The 21810-nt window shown below is 31.8% G+C and overlaps 1 protein-coding gene and 1 pseudogene across 1 annotated transcript; both read left to right on the top strand.

Moving 5' to 3' along the window:
- Nucleotides 1–628: 628 nt before the first annotated feature.
- On the top strand, nucleotides 629–2377 carry LOC129304780 (AAA-ATPase ASD, mitochondrial-like). Its single transcript, XM_054944568.1, has one exon. The coding sequence runs from the start codon at nucleotides 632–634 to the stop codon at nucleotides 2228–2230; it is 1599 nt and encodes a 532-aa protein (XP_054800543.1). The 5' UTR covers nucleotides 629–631; the 3' UTR covers nucleotides 2231–2377.
- A 12281-nt stretch (nucleotides 2378–14658) lies between these two features.
- On the top strand, nucleotides 14659–17410 carry LOC129305530 (AAA-ATPase At3g28510-like; annotated as a pseudogene).
- The last annotated feature ends 4400 nt before the right edge of the window (nucleotides 17411–21810 follow it).

The following is a 21810-nucleotide window of genomic DNA, read 5'->3' as shown; positions in this document are numbered from 1 at the left end:
TTTAGCCTTTTATGTGTCGAAAATTTAGAAAATATTACCAAATAAATATGTTTATAAAACCAAAAATTAAGCTATAAATAAAAAGTGAAAAAGTATAAGTATTAATATTTTTAGTAATTTGAATAATTTTTAGATAACATTTACATTTAAAAAAAGGATATTTTAGTTTAATAAATGTCAATTAATGGTTGGGTGGATTGAAATAAAATCTTAAAAATAAAAAAAATATTTGTATTATAACTATTTATATTAGAAGAAGTTTCTATAAATTTTAAAAATAAAACATTATTTACAATTAAAACAAATATAGAAGGAAGGTCTTTTACTCTGGAAACATTGCCCTGAAGTTCAGAGGTTGGGCTTGTTGATGACTCAGAAAAAGGAAGTCGGCAAAAAAAAAAAAAGAAAAGACTCAAAAAAAGGAAACTAAATAGGAGTATAATTTAGAAGGACCCCGCAGATCTAGTCAAAGAGAAATCAACGCGTGTGATCATTCATAGAAGCCGCGCGTGTTCCCACTTGGAGTAGGCCCACGTGGCCACATTGGAGACCATGTCCGATACAGTATCCTATGCTCTTGCCAATAAATAACAGGAAGAAATGGCACCAAAGTCGCATTGCGAGTGTCTGGATGAAGAGGCAATCACAAGAACGCATCTTGTTGAACCGAGAGAGACGGAGGTCAGGCAAGAAGATGGAGATGGCCACAGTATGGGCTCAGTTAGGCACAGTCACGGCCACCGTCATGTTCCTCTACGCCATGTTTGAGAAGTTCTTCCCTCCTCCACTTCGCGGCCATCTTCGATCTTTCACCAACAAACTCACCTCCCTCGTTTCTCCCTATGTCCACATCACCTTCCATGAATTTACAGGGGAACGCCTCAAGCGCAGCGAAGCTTTCGCTGCTATCCAAACCTATCTCAGCGGAAACTCCTCCCAACGAGCCAACAGGCTTAAAGCCGAGGTTGTCAAAGATAGCCAGACCCCTCTCATGCTCAGCCTCGACGACAACGAAGAGATCACCGACGAGTTTGAAGGGGTTAAGCTATGGTGGGTTTCCAGCAAGATCACTCCCAAGTCTCAGTCCTTCTCTTTCTACCCTGTTTCCGATGACCGGAGGTTCTTTACCCTCACTTTTCACCGGCGTCATCGGGATCTCATCACTAGTAAGTACCTCAGACACGTGTTGGATGAAGGGAAGGCCATTGCCTCCAGAAACAGGCAGCTCAGGCTCTACACCAACAATCCGAGCAGTGGCTGGCATGGCTACAAAAGCACCAAGTGGAGCCATGTGGTTTTTGAGCACCCCGCAACTTTTGACACGCTGGCTTTGCATCCCAAGAAGAAGGACGAGATTCTCAAGGATCTTGTTAGGTTCCAAAAAAGTAAAAACTATTATGCGAAGATCGGCAAGGCCTGGAAGCGTGGGTATTTACTCTATGGTCCTCCGGGGACTGGTAAGTCCACGATGATAGCTGCCATGGCTAATTTCCTGAACTACGATATCTATGATGTGGAACTGACGGCAGTGAAGGACAACACGGAGCTACGGAGGTTATTGATCGAAACTCCCAGCAAATCGATTATGGTTATCGAAGACATTGATTGCTCTCTTGATCTTACGGGGCAAAGGAAGAAGAAGCCGAAAGAAACTAAAGACAAAGAGGACGACAAACCCAAAGACCCTGTCAAGCAGGAAGAAGAAGAAGAGAAAAAGGCCAGTAAAGTGACTCTGTCTGGGCTGTTAAATTTTATCGACGGGATTTGGTCTTCCTGTGGAGGAGAGAGGATCATCGTGTTCACCACAAATTTCGTGGACAAACTTGATCCTGCTCTTATCAGGAGAGGACGCATGGATAAGCACATTGAATTGTCCTATTGTTGCTACGAAGCATTCAAGGTGCTTGCCAGGAATTATTTGGATATTGAAACCCACGATTTGTTTCCCAGAATTGAGGAATTGTTGAAGGAGACGGAGATGACACCCGCTGATGTGGCTGAGAATCTGATGCCAAAGTCAATGGAGGAAGATGTGAAGAGTTGCTTGCAGAGGTTGATTGAAGCTCTCGAAACGACAAAGCAGGAAGCCAAGAAGAAGGCAGAGGAAGAAGCCAAGAAGATAGCTGAGGAAGAAGCCAGTGAGAAGGACAAGCCGGCAGAGCAGGAAGTGAAAGGGATTGGGAAATCAGGGGAAGGAGTGACGGAAAATGGTTTCCGTTGCTCAGAATGAAATCTGATTTGGTTAGCGGAATGAGAATCCAGTTTTTCTTTTTCTTTTTTTTTTGGGTTCATTAAAATCAACCCACTCAAGTATTACTGCAGCTTGAATCATGTGTAACCTTCTTGAGTAATTGATCAAAAGGAACTATTGTTCTTAGTCGCTTCATGAGAGCCAAGGCGCTTCATCCAGTCAATTCACTATCTATTTAGCTATAAATGTTAAACCAGTTTTCTTTATTTATTTATTGGTGTTACTTTAGGCATGTTTCACTGAAATTTAAAAAAATTTTAAATCTTTAACAAATTTTTACTTTTACTTTTAAGAAATGTGTTCAAATTTCATTAGCAATATTTTTATTCAAGCGATTTAATAAGAATAAAAATATAAAGATAAATACTGTAAATTTTCAAATGACTCATAAATAAAATTAAATTTTTTTATCTTATAAATAGAATTAAAAAAGTATCAAGCACTGGTTATAATCTACTTATTTTTTATCATTTCACAAGCCACGGAAAAGACCAGTTCAATTTTTAAATGAAATTAAAGAAAATATCATATATTGAATATTAGTTAATGTTTTTAAATTAAAAATTTTTTTCTTTTATTTAATAATTTTAAATAAGAGATAATAATTTGAAATATTTTAATGAAATTTAAAAAATCTACATGTATCCCCTGTGTTACATGACTGGAACTTCCTTTGAAAGATTGGTAAGCCTTCGTTTTTGGGGAAAAAAAGGTCGGTTTTTCTTGTACCAAAAAGTAAAAGTATGATTAATTTATAAATCATAATAAATTCCTGTACACTTTTTTTACCAAACTTCCTGTAGACTGGATGGGGGCTTCTTAAATTAAAAATCGAGTGAAGTCCGCGTATATGCCGGATATTTAAAATTAAATTATATTTTTCCTTTGTGAACGGAATATGTTCCTCTGACTTTTATAGATATCAATTAAAATCAATTATAGAAGATTTGATCTATTTTGCATATATAAGAAGAGGCGGGCCCTCTGACCAAAAAATAAAAGTAGAGGCGCGTCTCGGTCGGAATTTAAGATGAATATCATAAATGATTTCTTATTAAATACAAAATATTAAAACTTACAAAATTTGCACGTCTTACTTCTGCTGCTTCTAACTTTCCTCATAGTTTCCTCATAGTGAGGTGGACATGAAGTGTGGGTGCTCCCAGCTCCGCCACGGGCCACTACATACGATGCAAATCATTTGAATTTAATTTTTTTCTGCTTCATGAAAACATTTAATAAGTTTGGGACTTTGGGTGAAGGGATAATACTATAATATAAAAAGTTTCACAAGGAAGAGTTCAGAACCACATGAATGTCAGCCACGTCTCCCATAAAGAACCATAGAATAATTTCTATCCACATCAGATTCTACGTCATCAGATAACGTCAGCCGCTTACGGAAGAATATGAAATCAAGTAAACAACAAAAAGTCGGTGATGTAATAAAAATTATTTAAATAAACATTAAAAAAGGAAAAAGAAAAAGAGAAAGGAGAAAATGATTAAAAAATATTTTTAAATTATATAAAAATTTTTTTAATTTCTAAAATGCTATAATTCTTTTAAAATATTTAAAAACTTTTCTATTATTAAAAAATTAATATAACTGACTAAATTATCCTTAATTCAAACTTATAAATTACTATTAAATTCTTATAATTTTAAGAAAAAATTATGAATTTTATAATAAAACTTGTGAATGGTAATTAATATTTACAAAACTTGAAAAATTTTAAGATTTTAATGTGAATTTGTGCATTTTTATTAAATTCTTGCGATTTTAAGAAGAAAAATTATGAATCTCAAAAAAAAACTTTTGAATGATAATTGATATTTGAATTAAAAGTAATTTAATTATTTATATCAATTCTTTAATAACAAAAAAAGTTAATAGGGACTTTATGATAATTTGGGTATTTTGAAAGATCAAAATGTTATTTATATAATTAAAAAAAATATTATTATTTTTTTCAAAGAAAAAAGTTGAGGCGGGATTAATCATTTATAATGCATACTCCCATTCTATTTATAATTTATTTTTAACATATTTTTTTAAAATTTAAAAAATATTAAATTTTATTAACTTTATCTTAAAATTCAATAATTTTTCACTTCTATCCCTCATAAGAACAAAATGGATATTAATTTTAATTATTTTTTAATATTTAATAAGGATAGAATAGTAAAGATAAATATAAAAAATAGTGAAATACCTTATAAATAAAATCAAAATTAATATTCTTTTTTTATCTTATAAATAAAATTAGAGAAGTGCATATGAATTTTGATAAATAGAAAAATTTATGTACTTTAAAATATTTTATACATGTTACCAATTAAATCAAAATACATAATTTTTTTATATTGTTTATTTTATAACAAATTTTTATTTTGAATTTTATTTTTATATTAAAAATCACTTATCTTATTTATTTAAATAAAAATATATTAAGTAGATATAAAGTGGACTGCTTCAGTATTTCTTTTTATAAATATGTTGTATTGTCATATTAGTAAAATAGGATCCTTGAAAACATATGCCTAAATAGACAGTAACTAAATAATAACAAGTAATTTTATTTTTATGTATGATATTGATTAATCCATTATGCACATTTACTCCCAAAAAATTTCTACCCAAAATAGAAAATTAAAAAGTTGAGTTCATATGCATATCTTTCCCCTGTGTCATGCGCTGATTCTTCATACTTTAACGTAATTTAATAAAAGTTAGTAATTTGTTAAAAGAATTAATCTCTCTAGTTTAAATATAAGTATTTTTTTTTTTGGTTAATTTTGATTCAAAATATAAATAACTTGATAACATGAAAAAATTGTTTTTTTTTTCATTTTAACCATTATATTTATTAGCCCAAATTTGTGTGTAAAATTATCTCTCACTGATTATAAAGTGCATTGATAACTAAAATTAAAAATAAAATTAATATATATTTTGTGAGCATGAGAATTTTATTGATATGCTAGTCTTTTTAAAAAATTACTTATAATCTCTCATTTATTATAAAATGGTTTGATAATTGAAATTAAAAATAAAAATAATACTCCATTCATTTAAAAATATAAGGTATTTTTAACCGAATCTCACTCCCTAATAAAATAGTTACTTACTTTCAAATTAACTCTATCTGTTTATATTTACTCCTGTTAAATATTCTATAATAAATATAAAGTCACTATCATTAGAAAATTTTTTTTTAAAAAGGCAATAATTATATCTCAAAATATTAAAAATATTTTATATTTTAAACATTCAATTGCTTAAAAAATATTTTCTATTTTTAAATAGAGGGAGTATATATTTTATGAGCATGAGAATTTTACTGATATGCAAGTTTTTAAAAAAACTACTTATATTTTTATCAGACAAAAAATTTAAAATTTAATTAATAGTATAAGTGTTACGGTGAGTCTGTGATGGATCAACTCGCCTTTATAAAACAATAGCTCCAGAAGAAGGTTAGAGCTAGGGAAGCTAGGGACAGCTCCGATCTGTGTGTAAACAGAAGCTTATCGAGGATAAGTCAAAAATGGCAGGCTATTCCGGCAACTGTGAGGATAAGGTGTTGAGCGATGTATGGCTCTCAGCTCTTCCAGGACACCTCCCTGTTTATTTTCTTTTTTTCTTTTTTTCAGAAAATATATTTTGGGATTTATTATTAGATTTTAAGGATACTCTTTGCTATAGTATAGCAGTTCTCTGTGGCATTGGGGTATTGAGGGTGGATGTAATCCTCAGATTGTAAATATCATTGAATTCAATGGGAGCGAGAGACGGCCATTTTATCGAGAGATTCTCTAGTCAATAGGTTTATAGGTACCACTACATTCGCAATTCAACTTGTCTCTTCATTCATTCCATCCCAATCCCATGCTCCGGCAATGCATAGGAATTAAAGAAAGCTACCCCACTCTTCATTTCTGCCAGAACTAGTGATTTTTCTTGAAAAAAAAAAAAACAAATTATACATTTTCAAGACGTTTTGCTTATATCTGAAATTTCTAACATCATTTCGTTGAAAGATCAATTTTCTTTTTTTACAGGATTATGTGGAAATAAAGAATATTATAAAAAATTAAAAGGGGAATAACTGCTCTTTTTTTTCCCCTTTTTGGGTACGAAGAGAGGGCTAGGCCCGGAAAACACAGTAGGGAAAGAACTTTGATAATTCATGACAATTAGTTATGAACCTTCTGTGGCGCTGAAGAATGAGCTGTGCAAACGACGACCAGGAGTGAAGCCCAGTCCAAAATCAGAAAAAATTGGCCTTCGAATTGAACACTACATCGGAGGCTCTGTCGCAGAAAGAGAAAATATGCCCACATGGCTTCACACAGAATTACTTCTAATATGAAAATACAATTGCATAATAAGAAAAACAAAGAAAAGGGAAGAGAGTGGATGATTCTAAAGCGGTGAGGTTCACGTAGCAAGCTCAGACGAGGCTCATGTGTTGGAAGTATTCTTCCATTAAATATTATTTGCTCATTTAGCAATTACATGATTGATTGCATCCGCACGTATAATTACATAATAATTTTTGTTACTGAAACTTTCAAATTTCATTTCTCATTATTATATTTTATAGAAGCAAGTTTGACCGGGAAGCACCGGAGGAGTAAATTTTGATGTATGAGATATCATTTTCTTATTGTCTTTTATTTTAGTTTATGTAACGTATATTGTGCCAACTTATAACATATATTATTTTGTATATCATATAGTCTTTAATCTTCAATTTGATGCATCTATATAGTCAAAAAGATTATGTCTGTCCCTCTTAGTCCTAATTTGATTTGAAGGTTATATATGAGGATTTTCTACATCCCTTAGGGCTTTATATGCAAAATATTAAGCTTGCTTATGAGGATCATATCTGTCCCTCATGTTCCTAATTGCTTTTTAGAATATTGTTGATATAACTAAATTCACTTATAGGTGTTAATTAGTTAGTAAATGTGTGTTTATGCTATGGACAAGTGTACATCCTCTAACTATTTTTAATGATGAACAAGTGCTGAATTATGGTGAATCCACTTTGGGTATTACTAAGCATACCATTACTTAAAGATATTATAAAATTACAAAAATTATATGCCTAGAAGCCTATCTTTGGGTGACAAGATCCTAAACAATTACTAAAATAAGTTCTTGATGTGAATAGTTTCACATTTTCTTCCATTAAGAAAAATTTTATTTATTGTCTTCTGTTAAGAAAAATTTTATTTTAACTATATCTTAATTACCATAATAGAGCTTGTTCATTATGTTAAATTATTTCTATCATGGTAGGTCATTTGTAAAATGATTTATTTATATGAAAAGTTCTTTTTTGTCATGGTAGAGTTTTAAAAGAAATTTTGTATTATTACCATGGTAGATCCTTTCTATTATAGTAAGTGTTTATTAACTTTGGTTTCATTAAAGAATGGTTAGTTTATAAAAAATCAACTTGAAATTTAGTGTGTTACACTTGTGGTGAGAATGAGAGAAATGATTGTTGCTTTTATGGTCTAGGGTTTCATGCAAAATTGTATGTTTTCAAATGAGGCAAGGGCAAATGTTCTTTCCACAAGCAGCAAATTTGCAAGAAGGACCCTCGAGCTTGCACAGATTTTCAAATTCTATTGAGACTTAAATGTAAATTTTTGTATGTTGAGGGCCCTAGTGAGAGTCTCCCTTGATAAAATTACTTTATCTAATATTTTATTATATAAATTATTTTTTAGAAGTTTAGTTTGTCTTTAAAGGTAAGGAAAGTCATGATATTTTGCATGATTAGATAATTTTGTCGTTATCTTGGAAAATAAATGAGACATTAATTGTATATTGTACATTGTTAGGGATAAAACTAAAAATTATTGTAGTTTTATATGATTTTTAACTAAATAACAATTTTTTATTTGTAAATGAGATTCGATTAAAAATACTTTATATATAGAGGTGGGGAGTACCTTTTTTTTTTTTACTTTAACTAACATTATTATTTAATTGTATATTGTACATTGTTAGGGATAAAACTAAAAATTATTGTAGTTTTATATGATTTTTAACTAAATAACACTTTTTATTTGTAAATGAGATTCGATTAAAATACTTTATATATAGAGGTGGGGCGTACCTTTTTTTTTTTTACTTTAACTAACTTATTTTTTTCATTTTTGTAGTATAATCTCACAGTTTTTTAAGTTACGAATGTATGACATGCTTGAATATTCCTCTAGAATTAATTATGAGGTCTAAAACTATGCTTTTTTTTTTTAAAAAAAAAAGTCATCCAAACACCTCCAATTTTTTTAAATTTTCATTTAGTCCTTGAAACTCTATTTTGTAGAAGCTACTAAACACCCTAAATTCTCAATTTCATTTAGTTCTTGAAACTCTATCTGCATAAGCTATTTTTCTTCCATTTGGTAAATTGATTTTGCAAAAGCAATTTTAGAAAATACTTCCTTTATCCCAAATCATAAAATAATTTAGTATTAGATTAAGCATACTAATAAAATACAATAATAATAATTTTGCAAAGTTATTTTTCATAACAAAACTATAAACTTTCAAACATGCCTCTGCATAATCAGTACATTATAATATCACTTCATTTAGTTATCTATTTGAAGGGTAATATTAAAAAGTATCATTAATAAAACTTTTTTTTTAAATTATCTTATATTTGGATAAAAATTTTCTAACATTATCTTATAATTTGTGATGAAGGGGAATATTATCCAAACATCAGCATTCATCGTGTTTTCTTAATCAAATTTTTTCATAACTCTTTTTCCCTAACTAAAATCCAAACCTACCAATAATTTCAGGGCTCAATTAAACTATTTGATTAAGGGAAGGAGAGGTTATAATAAATTTAATTTTTAAAAATTAGATAAATTTAATTATAAAATTTTAATAAAATTATTTATGATTTTGGATTCCTATAACCTCATTTTTTATTTTAAAATTAAATTCACCTTCTCCTGTCATCCCTCCAACTAAAAATACCTTTGATGTCATCAAACATACCTTTCCTCGTTAATCCTTATAAAATTCCAATGAAATGAAATTGAATAGACTTTACTTTGCTCCTCTACAAGCGAGCGCATTTCATACTCATCACTTCAAGGTTTTATGTAAGCCTTAATTTTATCCTCAATTAATCTATATTGTTCATTTTAAATTTATTATTCAGTATTTTTAATATTGTATATTAAAATAAAAATTTGTTAAAAATATAAAAATATTAATATTAAATCTATACATTTAGATAGTTTATTTAAAAAAATTATAAAAAAATTTAATATTATCTAGATAGTCAATTTATAAAAGTATAAAATTTTAGTATTAAATTAGATAGTCCAAATTAAATCTACAGTTGCCAGATTGATTATAAATAATTTTTTTAAAAAAATATTTATAATTTTTATTTGATAAATATAAAATAAAAATAAAAAATTTAAATTTGGAAAATCTAAGTTTTATAAGCTAAAATGAGTAACATGATATCATCTCTTATTGTGCCAAAAAAATTCATATTTAATATTAAGATTTTCATATTTTTTGTAAATTTTTATTTAATAATATAATATTAAACATATTAAAAATAAATTTAAAATAAGCAATAGAGAATACATGATGATGGAAATTGTATTAGACCGAGAATAGCTAACTGAAAAATGCTCTCGTCCTTGTAATTGGGGCGACGGCACTTGCGGTGGGGGTTTTGGTAGAGGAGAGGACACTGTGGATTGGGGTCAAAAAAAGGTGGGAAAAAGGGATGCTAGTTTCTTTGGTGAGGTTTCTCTTAAGCCTCGAGCGAAAGCGTGGATGGAGGAAGGAGCTTTGTCTAAGGTCCGACTATTCAATCTTACAGGGATTCACTGTTGAAGAATTCTAACTGGACATAGAGGATTAGATGATGAGGAGGATGAGGTGGGAGCTATAAAGGAGTAGAGGAATGGTCCGAGGACTGGATTTGAGGGAGTGAAGGAGCCATTGAAGGGTATTTTGATGGATTTTAGCAATCCCCTATGTTCAAATTTCGTGCTTGATGATGTAGAGAAAGAGAGATTGCTAAAACCATTTAAGCATACATTGTAGTGAAGTTATTGGGAAGGAGTATGTTTAGCACTATTGATTTATATTTTGAGGCAAATTTAGGCGCGTCAGGGTCAGATTAGGGTGATTGATCTAGTGAATGGTTTTTATTTGGTGAAGTTTCAGTCTTAGGATGATTATAAACTGGCTCTTACGGGGGTTCCATAGATAGTGCTTGATAGCTATTGAGCGTAATGCAATAGCGGCCTGATTTTGATTCGAAGAAGGAAGTCATCAATCGAGTTGTTGCTTGGTTAAGGTTTCTTGACCTTCCTACTACTCGTTATAATAGGAAGTTTTTATTTAATCTGGGTTGTGCTATTGGAAAGCCTATTAGAGTGGATATTCCTACGGCTCTGGAGGGAGAGGGAAGTTTGCCAAGTTATGTGTGAAATTGGATTTAACTAAACCTTTATTGCTTGAAATAATATAGAAGGGGTTGTTAAATCGATTGAATATGAATGCATGAGTTTGCTTTGTTTGTTTTGTAGGAAATAGGTCATGTTCGTGCTGACTGTAATGAATTAAAAAAGGCTAAAGAGGAGAAAGTAGTTGTGAGGGAATTTGAGAAGGCTGTTAATGTAGAAGGCAGTCAAAAGAATGATGTGGAAGTTGTGGAGGAGGTGAGACTGGGAAGGTTGTTTAGCGTCCAGAAAAGTGTGGAAAGGTAAGGTCGAAAAGGAGATTTTAAAGAATAGTAATAGGTTTCCTGTCTAAAATAATAAGGAGGAGGGTTTAGTAAAGAATTCAAGGGGACCTTTAAGGATATATCTAATGGTAATAGTTCTTTATACAAAGAGGGGGGTCTAACAAAAAGGTTGGGAAGGAATCAATGAAGGTGGTTACTCCGTCTGTGTTGTCGAGGGTGGAAAAAATTGATTTCAGGATTAATGAGAGGGTCGAGGAAAAAAGGCTATTAAATAGGCCTTCTATGGAGAAGTTTACAGAAGCACATGATAAGTTTAGTTTATCTTTTAGAATTGACATGATGACTGATAAGGAGTGGATGGGAAAGCTTAAATAGTGATATGAAAAGGGATGATGAGGATCTGGAAGGTGGTGAAGACATTGAATTAAGTGAGAAAGATAGTAAGATGATGCTCATGATGAGAAGATTGATGATAACAAAGCTTAATTTCCTTGTTTCTGCTGGTTGTGGTTTTTAATGAAAGTCCTTGTCTAGAATTATAGAGGTGTGGTTAGCAGGGTTTTGCTAGATTGTTTAAGAGTTTATGTAGAGATAATAGGTCAGATTTGGTGGTGTTGTTGGAGTCTAGGTAAGTGGACTAAATGCTAGAAGAATAATCCAAAATTTAAGGTTTTAAATGGTTTTGTTGAAGGAGGCGATGGCTTTACTGGTGGAATTTGGATTTAAGGAAGGATAGGAGTATTAATATGGAGGAAGTTATAATACATGAACAATTTATTCATTGTAGAATTAATGAGGATTGGATGTCTCGACAATCTATTAGTCCTCATAAACATAGAAAAAGGATGTGTGGGATGTGCTGGGTAATATTGCGAGATCTAAGGAAGAAGTGGTTGTTGGTGGGTAATTTTAATAAGATTGCTTCACTGGTTGAACCAAGAGGAGTGCAAGAGTTAATATGGCTAGATGTAATCGCTTTAATTAGTGGATTAATGATAATAGTTGATTGATTTACATGCAAAGGGGCTTTTTTTCACGTGGGCAGGTCCAAAGTGGCTAGGGATGGATCAGTTGTTTAAAAGGTTAGATCAGGATTGTGTAATGATGTGGCAGGAAGGCTTTTGTAAGCTGAGATTATTTTTGTGTTCAAATTGCAGAAGTTTGTTTGAGACTCTACTAGGCGTTGAATGCATTGGTAAGGGGATTTGAGGGTGTGGAACAAGGAGGTTTTCAGAAGATTTGAAATACGGATTAATGAATTAAAGAAGAAATTATATGGAATTCAATTGCAAATGGAGAAAAGGGATGATGCAGGTCTGTTGGAGAAGGTGATTCAGCAAGAGTTGAATGAAGTTTTGGGCTCAGGAAGAGGTATTATGGCATAAAGAATCAAAGGGTAGATGGATTAAGCAAGGGGATAAGAATACTAAATATTATCATATAAAGAATATGATGAGAAGAAGAAGAAATAAGGTATGTATGCTAAAGAACAATGACGGGAATTGGGTTAATAATGAGGATGAGGTAGGCATGTTAATTCAAGACTTTTACAGAATTATTTTTTTGAGGAAACTCGGTTTAGACCTTAGTATGTTTCTGGACAAGGGTGGGGCAGTGTTTTTGAATCTAATTTGAGCAAATTAGGGAGGCCTTTAAGGAAGGATAAGATTAAAAGAGCTTTCTTTGATATATGGAGTTTTAAGGCTCTAGGTGAGGATAGATTTTCAGCTATTTTTTGTCAACATAATTGGGAGATTATGGGTGCAAATGTTGAGAAATTTAGGATGGAAATGTGGGAGAACCCTATGAGGATTCCTAAAATTAATAAGACTTTGATTGTAATGATTCTAAAGGTAGAGAATCTAGAAGTTGCTCTCAATTTTGGCCTATTTCACTGTGTAATGTGCTGTATAAGGCCATTACAAAGATTGTTATTAATAGATTGAAGCTTGTAATGGATAAGTTGGTGTCTCCTTTTTAAACGAGTTTTGTGCCTGAGAGAAATGTTTCAGGATAACATTATCATAGCAAAAGAAATGGTTCATATGATGAATAGAATAAGTAGCGAGAAAGGTTTTATGGCTATAAAGATAGACTTGAAAAAGGCTTATGACAAGATGAATTGGCTTTTTATCATCAATGTGTTGAATGAAATTAGTATCATTGTGAAAATAATTGAAATATTAGATCTTGCTCAGTACAGCAACTATGTCTGTGCTGTGGAATGGTGTTAGAAAGGAGGAATTTAGGCCCTCAAGGGGGTTTAGACAAGGAGATCCTTTATCTCCATACTTGTTTGTGCTTGGGATGAAAAAGTTGTCCCATCTAATTCTGATTTTGTGAATAGAAATGAGTGAAAACCATTAAAAGTTGGGAGGAATAGAGTGCAAATATCTCATTTGATGTTTATAGATGATCTTTTGTTGTTTTGTGAAGCAAATGTGGAGCAAATATGTGATGTGCTAAAGGTACTTTATTATTCAATGTTTATTTTAGGACGAACTGTGACCAAGCAAAAGACATTAGTATCTTTTTCAAAGAATGTTTGTTTCTGGGTTACAGCAAAGGTTGATATGTGATGTTAGTAGGTTTCAGAAGTCAGAAGAGATTGGAAATATTCAGGGGCTTATATTGTGAATGGAGGGGTGGTTAGAAATAAATTTCAATTTCTTATTAATAAGGTGCATAATAAGCTAAATGGTTGGAAGAAGCGTACTTGTCTCTTGCGAGTCGGCTTACTTTGGTGCATTCAACTTCTTCCCATATTGCTGTTTTTAATATGCAGCACTCTCGAATTCCAAAGGCATTTGCAATAGGATTAAGAAAGTGTAAAGGGACTTTATATGGGGTAGTAGTAATGAGAAGAGGAGTATTCATGTAGTAAGTTAGGAGGCTATTTGTCTTCCAAAAGAGAAGGGTTGTATTGGGTTAAGAGATATGAAATTAATGAATAAGGCATTGCTTGGTAGAATTAGGTGGAATATGGTGGCGAAACCTTAGAATTTATGTTCAAGGATGCTATGGGACAGGTATGGCAGAGGATGTAATCTTTTGGGTGATTGTATGGTAAGGTCTTCTTATTCATCATTATGGAAAGTTGTGGCACAAGTTTGGCCTAACTTTCTCATTTTTTCTCTTGGGAGGTTAATGATGGAGCTAGTATGAATTTTTGGAAGGATATTTGGGTTGATAGTATGGGATGTTTGCTGGATAGTTTGTTATAGAATTCCAGAAGCTCCTTTATTAAATTGTTGTGTGAAGAACTTAGTAAATGGAAGAAGGGAGTGGGAATTTTGTTTTTTGAAAGATTATTTGAGTCATGATATTTGTTCAAATTGAGAGCTATTCTCACACCAAGAGAGGGGATAGAGGTTGATTGTGTGAGGTGAGAAAATTTTGATTCTGATATGTATTGTGTGTCTCATATGTATAAGTACTTGTATGATAGGGAATGTGTTCCATGTGATGATGTTTGGAGGGGGATATGGAAGTAGAAGGGCTCGAGATGTGTGCAAGTTTTTCTATGGCTTGCAATGCATGAGAAGTTAATGACATCAATTAGAAGATGTCGAATATTGGGTGGCTCACCTATTTGTAGTAGATGCAATGTGGAGGATGAGGATGTGATGTATGTTTCGTAATTGTATGGAGGCCAAGAAAATTTGGTTTGCTCTTGGCCGTGGGGAAACTACAGGTGAGTTTTTTACTTTATCTAAGAGGTATTGGTTTACTATAAATTTAAATGGGTATGAGGAGTAGGGGAGAATTTTTGCTATCACATGCTGGTGGTTGTGGCACTGGCGAAATAAAATCTTATTTGAAATTGGGTATGTGATGACTTTATATCTTGAAAGAGTTATTTTAAGGTATGTGGAGGAAATAACTTCTTTGTCAAGGCTGTCTGTTTTTTGAGAGGATATTTAAAGAAGGGTTGAGATTAAATGGAGTCTTCCTCTTAGTGGGTGGTTAAGCTTAATTTTGACGGGGCTTCAAGGGGCAGGATTAAGTGGCTGGATGTGGGGGATTGTTTAAAGATGCTAATGGTAAATGTATTGGAGGTTATGTTAAGAGGCTTAGCTCATGTAATGCTTTTACTGTAAAATTAGAGGGTGTGTATTGGGGTCTATTGTGTGCGAAGGAAAGGGGATTTATGAAATTAATTGTTGAAGGTGATTCTTAATCAGTTATTCATGCTCTTAAAAAGGGGATGGTGGCTGCTACTAAAGCTGTTAAGATTATGAAGATGATTTGTGAATTGTTGATGCCTGATCAGTGGGTTGATATTATACATGTTCATAGAAAAGGCAACCGTTGTGCAAATTGGTTGGCAAGTTATATTTTTTTTTAAGATTTTGATCTTTGTTATTTTAATGAGCCTCTTGTTGATTTGAGGCAAATTTTGTATTGTGATTTAGTGGGTTTCTCACTCACTAGAGATATTATAATTGAATAAACACGATGATAAAGAGTTCAGACGAGCCCTTGAGACTTCGCGCTCCTTCGCAAAGCCCCTCCATAACAGCTCCATTAAACCCAAGCAAAAGATTCGAAAGGTCTTGATTAATCTCAATGGTCTAGATCTTCTCCTTAAGTCAGAGTAGCTGCAAGAGCAAAGGAGCGAAGTCAAGTCCAAATTGGATGCCCTCTTTGACTTTATTAGTCCTTAACTAGTCCCTATCTGGTGCTTCATTAGTGCTTTACTATTTTCTTATTCCCCAATGAGTGAACCCAATAACATGCATATTCTCAATTTCTCAATCTTAGAGACAATAATGATGACGGGATAATTGTGGGCACAACTGGCCTTGTTAATGGCCATGATTGCTTTTACATACACCATGTTAGAGCCGTTATTTTCCTCTTCTCTTCGTTCTCATCTTTGAAAATTCACTGATAAATCTACTGCCTTTCTCTATCCTTACGTCCCAATCACCTTCCCCAAATACATCTAGATTGCCCGAACTGCAGTGAACTCTTTGCTTCCATTCAAACCTTCCCTCCCTCAAAACGCTCTTCCAACAAGCCAAGAGCCTCCAAGCTGAAGTCCTCAAAACACTCGTGAAAGAGAAGAATAGAGAGAGAGAGAGAAAGTAAGGAAATATCAGAATAGATATGACCCTCAAGATTAAAAAAATAGATGTTCAAATAATAAATTATAAATATATAAGTTTAAAAAATATTTAATTAAATGATTTAAATTATTTTAGGTTCATATATCAAATATCATTATGTAAGAAATCTATCAACCCAGACCTTAGTCATGCTAACTATGGAGGACAACGAAAAGGTCACTGATGAGTTTTGAGGTATTAAACTCTGGTGGTTTGCCAGCAAAACTACTTCTCAATCACGCTCATATTTCAATGATTCAATCTTGCTTCAGATGAGAAGAAGTACTACAGTCTTACCTTTCACAGGAATCACCGGGATCTCATTACTGGGTTTACCTCAAGCATGTTCTGGAAGAAACCAGGGTGATTGAGATGAATAATAGGCGACTCAAATTGTACACGACCACTGGGATTAGGTGGAGCCATGTGGGTTTTGAGCATCTCGCAACATTTGAAACTCTGGCTATAAAGCCAGAAAAGAAAGAAAAGAACATGAAGGACTTTGTTTAATTCAAGATTGGTAAGGAGTACTATGGTAAGATCGAGAAGGCTTAGAAGAAGGGCATCTGTTGTATGGCCCTCCAGGAACTGGCAAGTCTACTATGGTAGTTGCCATGACTATTTTCTTGCACTACGATATATATGATCTGGAGTTAACAGCATTGAAGGACAACACGTAGCTTAAAAAGCTGTTACCAACACGTCGACAAAATCTATTATTGAGATTGAACACATTGATTGCTCTCTCAATCTTACTGCTCAAAGAAAGAAGAAAGAAAGCAAAGACAGGAAGGAGGAAGCCAAAGATGATATCAAGAAATCTGAAGAAGAAGAAGAAGCAAAAGAGAGTAAGAGCAGCAAGGTGACTCTATCTGGACTATTGAATGTTATAGATGGGATTTGGTCGGCTTCTGAGGGAGAGAAGGTGTTTTTGTTTACGACTAATTTTATGGACAAGCTTGATCCCGCTCTTATCAGGAGGGGACGCATGGATAAGCACATTGAATTGTCTTATTGTTACGATGAAGTTTTCAAGGTGCCATCCAAGAATTACTTGGGCATTGAGACTCACCATTTGTATTCTAGATTGAGAAATTGTTTGAGAAGACAGAGATGACACCTGCTGTGTTGCTGAGAATCTGATGCTCAAGTCAATGAATGAAGATGCTGAAACTTACTTGAACAGGTTGATCGAAGCTCTCGAGATTGCCAAGTTAGAAGCATGGAAGAAAGCAGAGGAGGAAGCAAGGAAAATGGCAAGGAAAGAAAATGAGCAAATGAAGTAGCAAGAAGTTAAGAATAAGGCAAAATCTTGGGTAGGAGAGAGTAATGTCACATCTACTAAATAGAAGAACATTGGAGAAGGTCTTTTAGTCTAATCTAGCTAGCATTAACTATCCCTTACATCTTAAATTATAAAATACTTTTAAAAAAATTTTAGCATTTCAAAATATAAAACACTTTGATAAAAATAAAGTTTCATTAATGATAATTTTTTAATATTATCTTTTCTATATATATATATTTTAAATATTCTTTCATTAATGAAATATTAAATGAAGAATATTTTTAAAAGTTTATATTTTTGACTTAAAAAAGTAAGGTTGTAAAGTATATTTAATGAACTTTATTAATATGTAAGATTTTATCTAAAAAATATTTCATAATTTGATATGAAAGGAATATTATATGTGACTATAATAACATCCATGGATTCCCGTTTTGGTTTTTTTTTTTTTTTTCCCTTCAGGTTCTCCCTACCCTCCATCTTGTTTTGTAATGTCAATGTAATTACCAATAATGATTTTTTTTTTGGGCCAAAAACACCAATAATGATGTTCAATATATCTCATTTGCAATTCTCTGTTTCAGTGTCCCCAAATTTCCGCACGCATCTCGTCTTTTCGGCTCGAGCTACTAAAAAGGTATTGTCCATCAATTACCAAAAATTATGACAGGATCTTTGCCTTAGTTTGGATTAGTTTAGTAAGTTTCCGTAAAAGGTATATATCACAACTTACTGTTGTTAGATTTATGTTCTAAAACTCGTTGTACGGCAGATGTCCTGAAATCTGTAATTTGGTTCGAAATAGTTAGAAACGCGAGCTTCCGGCCATAAACATAATGGACAAATCTGTACGTACAATACGAAAGAACACAAAGAGAGACAAAGTCAAAGGAGAATTGAGAATTCACACGTGAAGTATGCCACTTACGATTCAGGACATTCAACAGAGTCATACCTGCAATTTCCCACATGGAAGCTGCACTTCAGTTGCTGTCCAGAAAAAATTTGGACCATCTATGTTAATTTTATATTTATTAAAATAAAAATTTATAAACATTTTTAATAAATATATTCATCTTCAATCTGATCAATACTAATCTAACTTAAATGATCTAATTTAATATTATAAGTTTTATAAATTAACTATTAAAATGTATTCTAGATAGTTCAAATTTAATACTAAATTTTTATCTACAAGGTCCTGATTTATTTTTTTATTTTTTATTTTTATTTTATATTTATTAAAATAAAAAATATTAAAAATTAATATTAGATATGTATCATACAGAGTATATTTAGGTAGTCAATTTATAAAAATTATAATATTAAATTGAATTACTCAGATTAAATTAGTACTATTTAGATTAATGATGAACATATTCATAAAAAAATTAAAAAAAATTAATAAATTTTTATTTTAATAAATATAAAATTAAAATTAAATTAAAAAATCTGGGCCATCCAGAATAAATCTGGATAGACCAGATTTTTTCTGGATAATGAAACGGTGCGCAGCAACTGATGAGCGCAGATGACGGATCCCACGGACCGAGTCAAACTATTGTAGAAATGGCCCCGTGATTGATCTCAGGCGTCCCACCTATCAGAGGAAGGAGATCGATGAATATATCACGTGTTTTTTTCAGTCAAATGCAAAGTCAGACAGCGATAGATCCACAAATCCGAAGATCCGCGTTCCATGGTCATCACTCTCCAGGGTAATCTTGGCCCTTTATTTTATTTTAAAATAATTTCCATTGTTAACTTTAAATTAATTTTTAAATATTTTACATATTATATTTGTGAAAACAAAAAAATATAAAAATTATTATTTAATATTGAATGCTCAAAATATATATCTAGACAATCAATTTATAAAAATTATAAAAAAATTTAATATTAAATTGAATTATCCGGATTATATTTGAACTGTACATAATATATCTTGATAATTAATTTATAAAAGATTGTAAAAAATTTATATTAAATTGGATCATTCAGATTAAATTTACACTAATAAGATTGATACCAACAAAATTTATTAAAAATTTGATCTTTTTTATGCATTTTTATTTTGATAAATATAAAATAAAAATAAAAATAAAAATTTGGATTATCCATATCCTGTCAGAAGTGATGTGTACGATAGTGCTCATCATGTAATGAGCATCGAAAATAGTCTAGGTTTAAAATTAAAATTTTTTATATTTTTATTTTCATAAATATAATATTTAAAATATTTAAAAAATAATTTAAAATCAAAGACAGATAATATTTTAAAATAAAATGAATGGCACCTTGGGGGTGATGAGCACACTCATCCAAGGACACATTACAATAAGGATAGAGGGGGCAATTATCCGCACTAGAAAAATAAAAATTTTATCTAAGTTTTAATTAAAATTACACTTACGCCCTTCTAAAATTATTATGACCCCACATTCTCTTTAAAATTATCAAGCATACATATTTAAAAATATTTTTTACTCATATTTATTATAAAAATAAATTTATGATGCAAATGACATTAATATATATTTTAAAATTATCATACATTTTATTTATATATTATTTTTTATTAATATTTAGAATTATATTTTTTTCAAAATAATTAATATTTATATTTAATATAAATTTTGCCCCCTCTACTAATTTTTCTAGATCTGTCGTTGCACTCATCAGTCTGAAAAGTACGGAATGCGGATCCATAGATCCTATAAATGGAGACTTCGGTGGCAAGGATTCTCGATATATCCTTCAATATACCAACTGTCATGTTAAGAAGCGACTTGGAATGGCTTGCTTGTCTTCCTCTTTCCCTCATGAAACCTCCGTAGATGTGTAATATATTGTCGCTTGTACTCATCCAACTCAATTCTGGGACCCTCATGGAAGGAGAAGATCAGAAGGCCAGCGACAGAAGGCAGGGACTCCTGTCGCAGGTGAGATGACGCTTACTGTTTCCAATGGAACTTCGGATCGAAGCCACCAAGAGCAGTACTCGTCATCTCCCCTCCACAGAAGCCCCTCCTTTTTCTCTCTTTCTCTCTATTTTTTTCTGAATCTCCAAACACAGGCATATATATCAGGTATAAAACACACACACATCCACTCTTGCTTCTTTCTTTCTTGTTATATGAAAGATTCATTCCTAGACTGAGGACGCAGAACTGGGACGAAGGGCTAGATATTAGGTTGAAGAGCTTTGAAGAACGCTTCTGATCTTCTGTCATTTCTTCCACTAAATATTCTGATCTTAAAAAATAAATATTTTAAATTTTTAAATTGAATTTAAATTGTAAAATATATGTTTATATTTTAAAATTAAAATTTCTATTATTTATTTTTAATTTTTAAACATTATAATTTATATTTTTTAAAAAAAATGAAATATTATAATTTAAAATTTAATTTTTAAAAATTTTAAAAAATAAAAAATAATAAGAATTTATGGTCTTGACTTTAAATTCTTTGTATAAGGGACAAATTTTAAAAATAAGGCATTTAAAAAAATTAAACTTAAAAGCTTGAGCCCTATCAGACCGGACTTATAAGAATTGAACTCATATAATTTGAGCCTGTTCGTTTTTCCAATTCTAATTAAAGCCAGCAACTGGAGGATAGTAGCCAGTAGGTACCAGCCTGGACAGCAGACTCATCTCTCTTCTTTATTTTTCATTTTGTTATGGAGACGAGGATCTAATTAGTTTCTTAAATTTGTGTTTCTTGTGAATCCAGAGTAACAGCCAAATGTTCTTACAAGATTAAACTGAGACTGGCGTTTTATCGTACGTAAATCCTGAAAAAACAGAGAGAGAAAGAGAGGGAAAGAAGTATAATAATTGCCAATACCACCAAAACTAATAAAGCCGACAACGGTACAAAGTACAAACACAGTAAACAATAATACAACAAAGGGAAAAGAGTACGTACTGCGACCGCATGATGAATCATGAATGTCTTCTACCGCTATCAGAATTGGCTTTTGCGGAAGTCAATTTGGACCTTCAAATTTGGTAACCAAACACAACTTCAGTAGGATAGGATAATATCAATATCGTGGTACAACCCACTTGGCGAAGCATTAGTCTCCCTTCAACCTGGTGGCATAATTCTTTGTTCCGTAATCAATCAACTCAATTAAATGATGGGGTAAAATGAGTAGATGTCGTTCTAATAAAGTGAGAGTTCAAAATAAAATGAGAGCTTTAGTGATTTGGTCAAATGTAAATTTTACCACGTACTATTTATAAAGAAAGATAAATGCATAATGATAATATTTTTGTGATAAACTTCACGAATTTCAGGAAGTGTGGCTTAAAGGATCCAGGTTGTGATTTGTGAACATGCAAATCCAAATTGGAAAAACTTGATTGCTTTTATACTTGGGCCTCCATA

The sequence above is a fragment of the Prosopis cineraria genome, unplaced genomic scaffold, assembly GCF_029017545.1.
Source record: "Prosopis cineraria cultivar Desert tree isolate PC_DT_omini unplaced genomic scaffold, ASM2901754v1 PC3, whole genome shotgun sequence".
In the NCBI taxonomy this organism is placed as follows: domain Eukaryota; kingdom Viridiplantae; phylum Streptophyta; class Magnoliopsida; order Fabales; family Fabaceae; genus Prosopis; species Prosopis cineraria.
Note: the sequence above shows the minus strand (reverse complement) of the source record. Positions and strands in the feature narration are given on the sequence as shown.